The sequence below is a fragment of the Arachis hypogaea genome, chromosome 13 (assembly GCF_003086295.3).
Source record: "Arachis hypogaea cultivar Tifrunner chromosome 13, arahy.Tifrunner.gnm2.J5K5, whole genome shotgun sequence".
In the NCBI taxonomy this organism is placed as follows: Eukaryota; Viridiplantae; Streptophyta; class Magnoliopsida; order Fabales; family Fabaceae; genus Arachis; species Arachis hypogaea.
Genome location: NC_092048.1, coordinates 134,580,490 through 134,594,048, shown reverse-complemented (window position 1 = coordinate 134,594,048; position 13,559 = coordinate 134,580,490). Strand labels below are relative to the sequence as shown.

The window sequence follows — 13,559 nt, the reverse complement described above, 5'->3', positions numbered from 1 at the left end:
CTTTGAAGCTTCTCTCTTCTCCAGGTGAGTTCCATTCGTATTTTCTTTCTCTTTCGTTGCTTTGGCTTTTGTGATCAAATTGCGATTTTGCTTTGAGGGAGATTTGAATCTTTCTGTCTTTGTTGGGCCTCTTTGTTGCTGAAATGTGTGTTCTAGGGGTTTCTTGTACGATCCTTTTGAACTTTGCATGTGAATGTTTTTGTATTAAAGCTTTGAAATGATGAGTTTTTGTTCGATCCTTAAAAAAGTTGCGTCTTTCGACGATTTCCGTTGGGTATGTTCGATGTTGGTGTTTGTTCTTTGTTGATGGCTTTTCGCTTGATTAAGAAAAAGTTTGCGCCTTTTGCTGTTTTTTCCGCTTGGCCTTTCTGGAATTTCTGATAGACTGTAGAAATAGGGCTTTTTGCTGATAAACTGTAGAAGTAGGACCAGAAACGTTTTTTGCTTCCTTTGTTTTCTTTTCTGGAATTAATTTTGATGAGTGCCGGGATGTAGGCTGTAGAAGTAACTTAAAGACCTTGCTTGTTTACTGCCTCCAAGGGATGCCCCAAGACTTTTTGTCTTGATTCTTGGGGTTTTCCCTTTTTTGTTTATCCGCTCGTCGAGATGTTTTGCCCCATGTCCGAGATGTTTTTAAGTAATCCATTCTTCTTTTCTTTTTGTAGGATTTAGTTGACCTCATGTCTTCCCGAAATAATGTTGTAGAAATGCCTTCCCAAGCTCCTGCGGGTATGGCCGATTGGGTGGACTCCATGGTTCTGATGTGTGTTTCGCTGGTTGATTCCGAATTTTGCACTCAACTTAGGCAGTTTCATAGTGTTTGTAGTAATTCTGGTGATGAGAAGAACTATGAGCTTGTCCCTCCTTCTTCTGATGAGAGGGTCTGTTTTTCGACTCGGGTTGTTGATGGTCGCCCTTTCTTTTACGTTTACGATTTTTTCTTTGGTCAACTTGGTATTACCCTTCCATTTACCAAATTTGAGACCGACCTGTTATGGTCTTGTAATGTTGCCCCTTCTCAGCTTCACCCCAATTCTTGGGGTTTTATTAAAATTTTTCAGTTACTATGCACTGGTTTTGGTATTCCTGCTTCCCAATCTCTCTTTTTCTATTTGTTTGTTTTGACTAAGCCTGGTGTGGTAAAAAAGAGGTCAGCCTGGGTCTCCTTTCGTTCTACCCAAGGAAAGAAAGTTTTTTCCATGTTTGACGAGTCGTTCCGTGACTTTAAGAACTACTTTTTCAAGGTCCGAGCTGTTGAAGGAGCTTGGCCCTTTTTTCTGGATGAGAATGATGAACCTGCTTTTCCCTTAGAATGGCAGAAAGACGTGAGGGTCTCCAGGTATTTTTGGGACATGTTGGATGAGGCTGAGCGAGCCTTTGTGACTATTTTGGAAGAGCGCTGGGGTCAACCTCCCCATCTTGATACAAAAAAATTTCTAACAAATCCTTTTCTTCTTCAAGTCGAACTGGGTATCCTGTGTTTTCTTTTGCTATCTGTTTATGTTGCTTGTAGCTGTTTTTCTGACTTGTCCGATTTCTAGCTTGACTTTTACTTTATTTGTAGAGGCAATGAAGAATAATGAATCTATGAAGGCTTTTAAGAGGGCGCTGAGGGCGACTGCGGCCAGAAATGTTGCTGCCCAGGCGGCTGGGGAGGGATCCTCCCAGGTGCGCGAGAAACCTTCAGTGCAGAGTTCTGCCGAGGTGAGGAAGGTGATCCCTACACCCCGGGTTCGCTTGGTAGATCCTTCTGTTGCCTCTGCTGGTGCTCCTGTTGCTCCTCCCCATAAAAAACAAAAAACTGCTGAGCCCTTTGATCTCGATGCTCCTGATTTCAATGCTATTGAATTTGTGGATCAACAAATCGGCCCCTACGGTGCTCTTTCCATGGACGATGTGTCCATCCTTCATCACTTGGAATTTATGGCTCGAAATCATGTTAAGATGGCATATATGTCGGCTGCCATATACCGGACAGCTCAAAATCTCCCTCTCCACGCTACCAAGGCGTTTATGGAGGAGGCGAAACAGGAATTCGACCGGATGAAGGGGCTGAAGGAGGAGCTTGAGGTGAAGGTGGCAAAGCTAGAAAAGGACTTGGAGAACGAGAAGGCGAGTTCTCAAGCGCTGGCTGCTTCTCTGAGGTTGGCCGAAGACACAGCCTTGATGCATAAGGATAGCTATGTTACATCCTATAGGGAGGGGAGGCGTCTGAGGGAGGAGCTTGACAATGCCCGGAAAGACTATGCTGAGCTCCAAGGTCATCTTGTTGGCAGCGTGACTGCTGCTTACGAGAACTTGAAAGAGCAAGTTCGAATTATTGCTCCCGAGGCAGATCTTACCCTTTTTAGCTTGGATAATGTTGTCAGGGATGGCAAGATTGTCCCTGATGATGAGGGTGATGATGATGAGGTTGTTCCTCCCCTTGTGTTCTCTACTAAGGTGCCGACTTCTTCCGCTCCTCCAGCTGTGCCTAACTTGGATTGCCAGATCCTGAACCGGGGGAATGGTACTGTAGATGTGGTGCCGATTCAGACTCGCCCTCCCTCTCCTGGTTCTGATGCTGTCAAGAAAGCTCCTGATGCTGCCGAGAAGACTTCTGATGCTTGTTGATCTTTTTTCTTTAGAGTAGTTGGCCCGGCTTGTGGGCGTTTTGAAACTTTTTATTTGATTGCTGACGTTTCTTAGTTGCTTTTTTAGCAACTTTTTTATTTTGAAAAACAAACAATTAGCTTGCCATCTTTTGGATAGTAAGTGTTGGTGGCCTTTTAAGGCCTGATAACTCTGTATAAAGAACAGGTTTTTTGGCTAGGCGTCTTCCGTCTTCTGCTGTTGCTGAAATCTTGCAGCTCGACCTCCTTGGGCTATTTTGTTTTGTAGCTTGAATCTTTGTAGTTGTAGGGGTCCGACTTGTTTGGTTTTCTGGCTTTTGTGTGTTTTTTAGCGTTCTGTAACCGATTTCTTTGCGTTGGTCCCCTGCTAAACTCTTTTTTGTAATCTTCTTTCTTGGACTTTGGTCAGGTCTCTTTCGACCTTCTCGTCTCGGGCTGACTTTATTAAGTCGAGTCCTTCTAAGTTATTTTCGTAATCCTCTTTCTTGGACCTTTGTTAGGTCTCTTTCAGGGATTACTTTTATAACTTGTTTGTAGGAGATCAATTTCGTTAGGTCGACCTCTTTCTAGGTTATTTCTGTAATCCTCTTTCTTGGACCCTTGTCAGGTCTCTTTCAGGAATTACTTTTATGACCTTTCAGTAGTAGGAGTCCGACTTGGTTGCATCGGTCTCCTTTAAGTTATTTTTTGTAGTCCTCTTTCTTGGATCTTTGTCAGATCTCTTTCAGGGACTACTTCAATAACTTTTCATTTTGGGTCGACCTTGTTATGTCGGGCCCTTCTAAGTTAAAGTAATCCTCTTTAATAGGGTTGGCCAGACCTCTTTCCAGGGTTTACTTATAACTTGGTTTGACTTGGTTCGACTTCTTAATGTTTGACCAGTCTATACGTTATTATTTTAGCGATCCGTAAGACCTCGTCAGGTTCTTTTTTAGATCATTTTCGATAACTTCTTACATTATTCTGTGTTCATCTTTGCCGATTTGTAGAAAGTGGTTCGCATATCTAGATCGTCCTTTGGGTGAATCGCGTTTTCACCTTTATCGGATGATTTGTCTTTATCGTGATCGTGCAGTGAAATTGCTTTTCACTTTCTGCCGATCTGTTGCTTTATAATCGGACGATGAATGCTTCAGATTAATGCCTCTTGAAATCTTTGTAGAATATCTTAAAATGCATTTTATTTAAAGAAAAAGTGCAAATATATACATATGGGATTGTATGAGTCTCAACTTGGTGCCTCATTAAAAAACCTTTTCAGGAAAAAGAGTGCATCCGATGATGAGATCTTTTATTTCTTCTAACTGTAGTACCTTCTTAGGTTGCAGGCGTGCCATGATTTGGGAAGCTCTCGCCCATCAAGTTCAGACAGTCTGTAGTAGCCCTTTCCAAGTACTTCTATAACTCGGTAGGGTCCTTTCTAATTTGCTGCCAGCTTTCCTTCTCCTGGTCGAGTTGTTCCGATATCATTTCGGATTAGGATGAGATCATTCTCTGTGGAACTTCTCGGTACTACCTTTTGATTATATCTGGAAGCCATTCGGCGCTTTAGAGCTTCTTCCCTGATCTGAGCTCTTTCCTGGATTTCGGATAATAAGTCGAGCTCTTCTCTCTGGAGCTAGGAATTTGCTTCCTCATTGTAGTGAATTACTCTAGGCGACCCTTCCTCGATCTCTACTGGGATCATCGCCTCTATTCCATATGCTAATCGGAAGGGAGATTCCTTTGTGGTGGAATGTGGTGTTGTTCGATATGCCCATAGGACCTGTGGAAGCCCTTCTGCCCAGGCTCCCTTTGCATCTTGTAACCTCCGTTTTAGTCCAGCCAGTATGACTTTGTTAGCGGCTTCGGCCTGTCCATTGGCTTGTGGGTGTTCAATGGAGGTGTACTGGTGCTTTATATTCAGGTCAGCTACTAGCTTTCTAAAGCCTGCATCTGTAAATTGAGTGCCATTGTCTGTGGTTATTGAATATGGTATCCCGAATTTTGTGACAATGTTTCTATATAAGAATTTCCGGCTCCTTTGAGCGGTGGCATTGGCTAGGGGCTCTGCCTCGATCCATTTTGTAAAACAATCTACCCCTACTATGAGGAATTTGACTTGTCCTGATCCTTGTAGGAAGGGGCCGAGGAGATCGAGTCCCCATTTTGCAAATGGCCAAGGAGAGGTCACGCTGATGAGCTCTTCTGGCGGGGCGATGTGAAAGTTGGCATGTTTCTGACATGGTGGACAGGTCTTTACAAACTCTGTAGATTCTTTCTGTAGGGTTGGCCAATAAAGTCCCGCCCGGAGTACTTTTTTGGCAAGAGCTCGTGCTCCGAGATGATTACCACAAATGCCGCCGTGTATTTCTTCTAGCACTTCTCTTGTGTTGGGGGTCGGTACGCATTTTAGTAAAGGTACTGAGATTCCTCTTTTGTACAGGATGTTGCTTATGATGGTGTAGTACTGTGCCTCCCTTTTTAACCTCTTTGCCTCCTTTTCTTCTGTGGGGAGCGCTCCTGTTTTGAGGTAGTTGATTATGGGGGTCATCCATCCTTGGTCCTGAATTGTTATAGTCAGGGCTTTTTCCTCTTTCGAGATTGACGGGTTCTGCAACATTTCCTGGATGAGGCTTCTATTGTTGCCCCCTGGTTTGGTGCTGGCTAGTTTCGAGAGTGCATCAGCTCGGGCATTTTGTTCGCGAGGTATGTGGCAGATCTTATACTCCCCAAGTTGTCCGAGCTGTTCTTTGGTTTTATCCAAATACTTTTTCATGGTGGGATCTTTGGCTTGGTAGCTCCCTGTTATTTGTGATGTGATTATTTGTGAGTCACTGTAAATGTTGAGTTTTTTTAGCTCCGACCTCTTTAGCCAGCTTCAAGCCAGCTAATAATGCTTCATATTCTGCCTGGTTGTTTGAGGCCGGGAACCCGAACTTGAGGGAGAGCTCGACTTGAGTTCCTTGGTTGCTTTCTATTATCACGCCTGCGCTGCTTCCAGTTTTATTGGAAGAACCGTCCACATAGAGATTCCACTCTGTGAGGGTTTCCGGGACGTCTGTGAATTCGGCGATGAAGTCGGCCAGATATTGTGATTTGATGGTCGTCTGAGTTTCATATTGGAGGTCAAACTCTGACAGCTTGACTGCCCATTGTAGTATTCTGCCCGCTAAATCTGTTTTTTGCAATATTCCTTTTAAGGGCTGGTTAGTTCGGACTTTGATGGTGTGGGCCTGGAAGTAGGGGCGGAGTCGTCGGGACGTTAGAATGAGAGTGTAGGCAAATTTTTCTATTTTCTGATAGTTTAGCTCGGATCCCTGCAGTGTTTTGCTAATGAAGTAGATGGGTTGTTGTCCATTTTCGTCTTCTCTGACTAGTGCTGATGCTATCGCCCTGCTTCCTACTGCGAGATATAATATGAGCGGTTCTCCTACTCGTGGTCGGGATAGGATAGGTGGCTGTCCTAAGAACTTCTTAAAGTCTTGGAAGGCTTGTTCGCACTCTTTTGTCCATTCGAACTGTTTTTCCTTTCTTAAAGTAGCATAGAAGGGGAGAGATCTTATCGCGGCTCCTGCCAAGAATCGGGATAGAGCGGCCAATCTCCCGTTGAGTTGCTGTACTTCTTTGACACACGTTGGGCTCTTCATGTTGAGTATGGCCTGACATTTGTCTGGGTTGGCTTCAATTCCTCTTTGGGTGAGCATGAAGCCTAAGAATTTGCCCGCTTCTACTGCGAAGGTGCATTTCGCGGGATTGAGTCGCCTGTCATGCTTCTTTATGGTGTCGAATACTTGAGCCAGATCGGACAATAATGTCTCTTCACTTTGTGTTTTTATTAGCATGTCGTCCACGTATACCTCCATGATCTTTCCGATATGATCCGAGAAAACTTTATTCATTAGTCTTTGATAAGTAGCTCCTGCGTTCTTGAGACCGAAAGGCATTACGATGTAACAGTAGTTCGCCGTTGGTGTTAAAAACGAGGTCTTTTCTTGATCTGGTGGGTACATAGAAATTTGGTTGTATCCCGAATATGCATCCATAAACGAGAGATATTTATATCCAGAGGAAGCATCTACCAAGGCGTCAATACTTGGGAGTGGGTACGGGTCCTTTGGACAAGCTTTGTTGAGATCGGTGTAATCGGTGCACATTCGCCACTTCCCATTTGACTTTTTCACCAAGACAACGTTGGCTAGCCATAGTGGGTATTTGACTTCTCTTATAAATCCGGCCTCCAGCAGTACCTGCACTTGCTCTTCCACGGCCTAAGATCGCTCTGGCCCAAGTTTTCTTCGTCTCTGTTGTATCGGTCGAGATCCTGGATAAACTGCCAATTTGTGACACATTAATTTAGGGTCTATGCCTGGCATGTCTGCGGCTTTCCATGCAAAGAGGTCGACATTATCTCGTAAGAATTGTATTAGCAATTCTTTTAAATCTCCTTTAAGGATTGTACCGATATTAGTTGTTTTTTCCGGTGTGTCCCCGATCTGAATATTTTCTATCTCGCCCTCTGGTTGGGGGCGAAGATTCTCCCGTCGTTGGACTTCGCCCAACTCGATTGTGTGGAACTCTTCTCCTTTGCCTCTGAGGTTTAGGCTTTCGTTATAACAGCGACGTGCCATCTTCTGGTCAGCTTTTATTGTGGCTATCCCTTTTGGAGTTGAGAATTTCATACATAGGTGTGGGGTTGAGACTATTGCGCCGAGTTGGTTGAGTGTTGTCCGACCTATGAGAGCATTGTAAGCTGAACTTACGTCGACTACGATGTAGTCAATTTTGAGGGTCCTGGATTGATCCCCTTTTCCGAAAGTTGTGTGTAGTGATATGTATCCTAGTGGTCGAACCGGGGTGTCCCCTAACCCAAACAGACTGTTTGGATATGCTTTAAGTTCTTTTTCTTCTAAGCCGAGCTTATCAAAGGCTGTTTTGAATAAGATGTCGGCAGAACTCCCTTGGTCTATTAAGGTGCGGTGTAGGTTGGCGTTTGCCAAAATGATGGTGATAACCATGGGATCGTCGTGTCCTATGATGATACCGGACGCGTCCTCCTTAGTGAATGTTATTGCTAGGATGTTGAGTGCTTCCTCCTCTCCTTCAACGTGATATACTTCTTTGAGATACCTTTTTCGGGAGGATTTGGAGATCCCTCCTGTTGCGAATCCGCCATGTATCATGTGGACATGTCTTTCTGGTGTCTGAGGTGATCGTTCTGTTCGTTCGGCATCTTCATCCCTTCGTCTCTTTCTGATATCATCATCTCGGGTGGCCAGGAATCGATCTAATTTTCCTTCCCTTACCAATTTTTCTATGATATTTTTCAAATCAAAGCATTCGTTGGTGGAGTGTCCTCTGACCCGATGATATTCACAATATTCCTTCCGATTTCCTCCTCCCCTTTTGCCTTTGAGGGGCCGTTCTGGGGGATTTTTTCTGTATGGCAGACTTCTTTGTATATTTCGACTAGGGATGTTCTGAGGGGAGTGTAATTATGGTATTTTTTTATTTTCTCCCCTTGTCGATCTTCTTTTCTTTTGGATTCCTTGTCTTTGTCACGGTAGGAGGTCCCCGATTTTGAGGTCTCTCCTAACCGAGCATTTTCTTCCATGTTGATGTATTTTTCTGCTCGTTCCTGTACTTCGTCTAAGGAGGTCGGGTACTTTTTTGATATAGACTGGCTGAAAGGTCCCTCTCTTAGGCCGTTGATGAGTCCCATAATGGTGGCCTCTGTGGGTAGACTTTGTATGTCCATACATGTTTTGTTGAATCTTTCCATGTAGTTGTGGAGGCTCTCCCGATCTCCTTGCTTGATCCCTAGTAGACTGGGTGCATGCTTAGCTTTATCTTTCTGGATGGAAAATCTGGCTAGGAACTTTCTGGCCAGGTCGTCGAAGTTTGAGATGGACTTGGGAGGTAAGTTGTCGAACCATCTGATCGCCGTCTTCGTGAGAGTTGTTAGAAAAGCTTTGCACCGAACGGCATTTGAGGCGTCGGTAAGGTACATTCTGCTTCTGAAATTGCTAAGGTGATGGTTGGGATCAGTGGTACCGTCGTACAAAATCATATCCGGGAGTTTGAAATCTTTTGGAATTTTGGTTTTCATGATCTCCCTAGTGAACGGATCCTGTTCTTTGCGTGAGCTTTCCTCAGTAGTGATCTGATGGGCTTTTGATTTGAGGTTGGCCTCTAATTGTTGTAGTTTTTCTTCCAGTTCTCGACGTCGCCGCACCTCTCTTTGCAGATCCTTTTCGATCTCCCGTTGTTGCTGGGTTTCTTTCTCAAGTTGCTTTAAGCGATCTTGAAGTGCTTCTATGGCTCCCAGATTTGGTGAGTTTTTGTTGGATTCTGGAGTATCCTTTAGCGTAGTGTCTGCGTTCTTGTGCGGTGTTCTGTTCTCCAGATTCGAGTCGTGGTCGTTGTCATGGCCGTCCGCCATGGTTTTGGGATGACTTTCAGGTTCCCCGGCAACGGCGCCAATGTTCCGAGGGTTACCTGAAATTGTAGGTCGATCTCGGACGAGATCTTCTGTGCTGGTCGGAACGATGTGTTCGGTTGGTGAATGACGACCGGAGCTGGTACGTCCGACTTGTTTGGACCTGGATATACTGCTGATCCTCTGTCACCGAAGGGTGGGGGTACCTGCAAGAGACTCCGATGCTTAAGTTAGCACGGGTATTAAACAGGTATTATGTAGAATCAGAGTCTGAGTTTATACCTGGGTGCTCCAGTGTATTTATAGTGGGTGAGATGTGACCTTTGGATAAGATAAGTTAGTTATCTTATCTTATCTTTATCTTTTTTGAGGTCAGCATATCTTCAATGGAACCGCCTTTATCTCTATAGGCTTGGGCTGCTTTAGGATTTGAGTCGTGTTCCTCTATCTGGGCCCTTTTACTGGGCTCTCTTCTTGACTCGGCCGAGTTCTTTAAGAAGAAGTCGGGCCGCTTGACCTGAAGAGGTCGGTCGCTTTGTCGCCGATCATCTCGGGTCGGGTAGCTCGACCCAGGGCATGAACACATACCTCGACACGACCTATCATGAAAACGACTCCATCTTAACAGAACGCTCCCCACAATCTCGCGACGAGATCAATCACTAAGATCTTGGAAGAAACCAACTACTAACTCCACACAAAGCTGGGTCATAAATCGGGAACGACATCAACGATAGAAGGCAGAACAAATTCATTCCACAATAACATATTATCAAACAATGTCCCGATCATACGCACGCTTTTATTTAAGTAATTTTTTTACTGACTTAGGCGTCGGAATCCTTTTTACAAGTACTACGCTCGAGTCCGAGTTCATGAGAATATTCCCGGTTCGGATCAAGATATCAAGCACACCAAAATTAACGAAGAGCCGATATATAACTCGAAAAGAGTATCCTTATCAGAATAACTGATATTTATCCTTAATTCATTTACTATTTCAATGTACAATAATTTTTTAGATATTAAAAAAGTAATTATTTATTATTACAAGTGGTCCGACTCATGACCTCTAAAATACTCTATTAAATTTAGATATTTCTCAATTTCATAATTATTTTTTCATAACACGACCCAGAATCAAAAATATTTTTCACCAAAAATGCCCATATCTCCCACATCTTAATGGAAACTAAAGTCAAAGTCCTATGAAAAAGCAATTGAATGTTGTCATTCAGATACACAGAGTCTCTTGGGCCAATTGATATCTTTTAAATAAAAAATCGGTAAAATTTACGGTATTTTTTATATTATATTAGAAAAATAATAATTAAAATTATTTTATTTAATTTATATAATATTTATAATTATATTTAAAATTATATAATTATTTTAACGATATTAATAATATTAAATATTTTGTTATTTTTATTGTTGAATAGCAATTTGTGGCTGTTAAAAAATTTAGATATGAAAGTAAGAGGAGTGTTATATCTTAACGTGATAATTTTTGGTGTTTTTTAAAACTATGGAGAGGTACACAAATCGAATTCTCCAATTTGTGTTTAAAAAATTTTAAAAATTTAGGGTACACAAATTGGACCCACCGATTTGTGTTTAAAAACTTAAAAAAATTTGGAGTCCGATTTGTGTACTCCAAATTTTTTTAATTTTTTAAACACAAATCGGACAGTCCAATTTTTGTATCTGAAAATCGAACGGTCTGATTTTTGTACCTCTTAAAAATCAGACAGTCTAAGTTGTACTCCATGAATTAAATCATCCCATATTTTAGAAAAATACCACAGTAGATCACAATTTAAAAAAAAATACCATTGTTAATCCAATATTAAAAATAAAAATGTGCAATTTGACTACTAGTATACCTTCATTATTTTTTGAAGAACGCTAGGGACCATCAATTTTTATATTTTGTAATTATCAATCAATAGTATTTTTAATAGTGTGAGATTATATCTAATAATAAAGGATCATTTATTTTTCTTTTGATAATTAAATATTAGTCACAAAATACAAAAGTTGCTGGTGAGCTAAACTTTCTCCTCCTTTTTTCCATTAAACTACAGCAACATATAATAACGATGAGATTCAATCTCGAAATACGCGATCCCCCTTTGTCGGGTGGCTATGACTACGAAGGTGGCATAGCAATTCGTGGATATACTTTTGCTGTCTTTGATTATTGACAAACAAGTCCTTAACCTCTTTAATATTGTCCCTATAAACCCTTCCACCATCGTCAAGCACAACCAGCCTCACCGAACGAGCAACCGAGTCACTCGTGAACGACCCGTTTAATTTGTCTCGGGGAACAGGGTAACCCATCTTCCTCTCCTCAAGCACCCTGGCGTTGATCCCTTGGTCCGCAAGAAACGTAAGCAACACCAGCGGTGTTTCGTTCTGAACTGCCTCAACCACTGAAGTCCAACCAGAGTGACTCAAGAACCCACCAACACTTCCATGCCCCAATATCTTCAACTGCGGCGCCCAACCCCTCCACACCACTCCCCTCCCCTTCGTTCGCTCTTCGAACCCCTCCGGCAGCTTCAGAACCTCCGTGTCGGAAGCTCCCCGACGAACCCTAAGCACCCAAAAGAACGGAAGCTCTGATTTCTCCAATCCAAGAGCGATCTCGTTCACTTCCTCTTGCCTCGGCTTCGCTTCGCTCCCGAATGCCACGTACACTACTCTCCCATGCACCTGCTTGTCCAGCCACTCCTTTATCCCTCGCCACGTGTCGTTCTCGTTCTCATCGCCGCCGTAGAAACCCGAGCTTGGGAGTTGACCAACCGGGAGAACCGGCTTCCGATAAATATCTCTGAGAATTTGGAACCACTCGGGTTCAAGCTCGGTGCAGCCTCTAACAGCAACGAGATCGCAGTTCTCGATGCTGGCGCCGAGGCGGTAGGTGTCGGAGGTGCCAGAGTCGTTGTCGGAGACGGAGTCAACGATCCTCATGATCTCGTAGTAATGGAATGCCACGGTGGAGGAGAAAGGGACCCAAGGAGGCGGGACCGTGAAGTTCTCGGGTTTGGTCCTGATGGGATCGTTATCAATCATATACGATGCAGGGCCCATAAAAGCCATAAACGGCGGTGTGAAAATGCTATAGAAAACGGTTTTCATGCCGAATCTGGAAGCAAGAGAGGGCACCCAGAAGGCAGCGAAGTCGTAGAAGATCCAATCCGCGTTGGAAGATTCTAGATAGTGGGAGAAGGGGTATTGGAGTGCGTCGTAGGCTTTCTTGAGGTACTGAACGACGTCGTATGGGACGTCCGTGGTGGCCTCTGCATTTTCCGGGAGGTTGTCCACTTTTGGTAGTGGGAGCTTCACGTATGTGATGAGTGAAGCTAAGTCTGGCGGCGGTTTTGGGAGGCGTTCTATGTTCCTTGTTGTTGAGACGAAGCTGACTTTGTGACCCTTTTGAGCTATGTGTTTGGCGAGCTCTAGGTTTGGGATGATGTGCCCAAAGGCCAGCCATGGAAATATTACTATGTGGAGCTTTTCATCTTCTCTAGCCATGGCGGAATAATCGACTTGTAAAAGAGGATCCGAGAAGACCATTGTTTTGTTGTTTTATGGTTTAACCTTCAAACTATTGTGATTTTATATACAACACCTAGGGTCTTCTTTCTTCCTTCTTTTATATATGCAGGGTGCAATAATATAATACAGTGGTTGCATCATGATATAGACTTACGAATATAGAAATAGAAATGTGATATGGAGTTTTTTGAATATATATATATAGAGAGAGTAGGGGATTAGTACTCTTGTTGAAATTTGGTCAGCACTTAACCATCAAAGGAAAAATGATTAATCTTACATTAGATCTTATCTCACACCATTGAAAATATTGATGATAGCTAATTGATGGCTAAACATTACAAATTCTGCTGACCTCCTAGTACTCCTCATATATATATATATATATATATATATATATATATATATATAGAGGAAAGTTCTATGGTGGCATTGGTTTTGGTGGCTAAAGATGGCATAAGTTTGACCAACAAGTAAAATATTGACATATAACAAGAAAATTAAATCTAAAATAAAAATGATTCTCTCTCTTGTAATTTTTTATGATTATTTTTATCAAAATAATTTTTTATAATTATTTTCATAATTATAAAAAATAATTTCAAAAAAATAACACCAAAATAATTTTATAATTATATTTATAATTATTATTTTATTATTATTTTATAATTATTAATAAAATAATTTTTTATAATTATTTTTACTAAAATAATTTTTTATAATTATTTTTATTTTTTAATTATTTTTAGTAATTTCTAAAAATAACACCAAAATTATTTTTTTAATTATTTTTATTATTATTTTTGTTTCTAAAAAATAATTTTTTATAATAATTTTTTTTGTAATTTTAAAAAACTAACACCAAAATGATATTTTTTCTCTTGGTGTTAGTTTAAAAATAATCATAAAAAATTATAAGAGAAAGAATATTATTTTGGTTTTAGTTTTCCAAAATTACAAAA

The 13,559-nt window shown here is 41.8% G+C and overlaps 1 protein-coding gene across 1 annotated transcript; it reads right to left on the bottom strand.

Annotated features, from left to right (window-relative positions):
* Positions 1-11,001: 11,001 nt before the first annotated feature.
* On the bottom strand, positions 11,002-12,778 carry LOC112733829 (UDP-glycosyltransferase 91A1). Its single transcript, XM_025782921.3, has one exon. The coding sequence runs from the start codon at positions 12,613-12,615 to the stop codon at positions 11,140-11,142; it is 1,476 nt and encodes a 491-aa protein (XP_025638706.1). The 5' UTR covers positions 12,616-12,778; the 3' UTR covers positions 11,002-11,139.
* Positions 12,779-13,559: the final 781 nt, after the last annotated feature.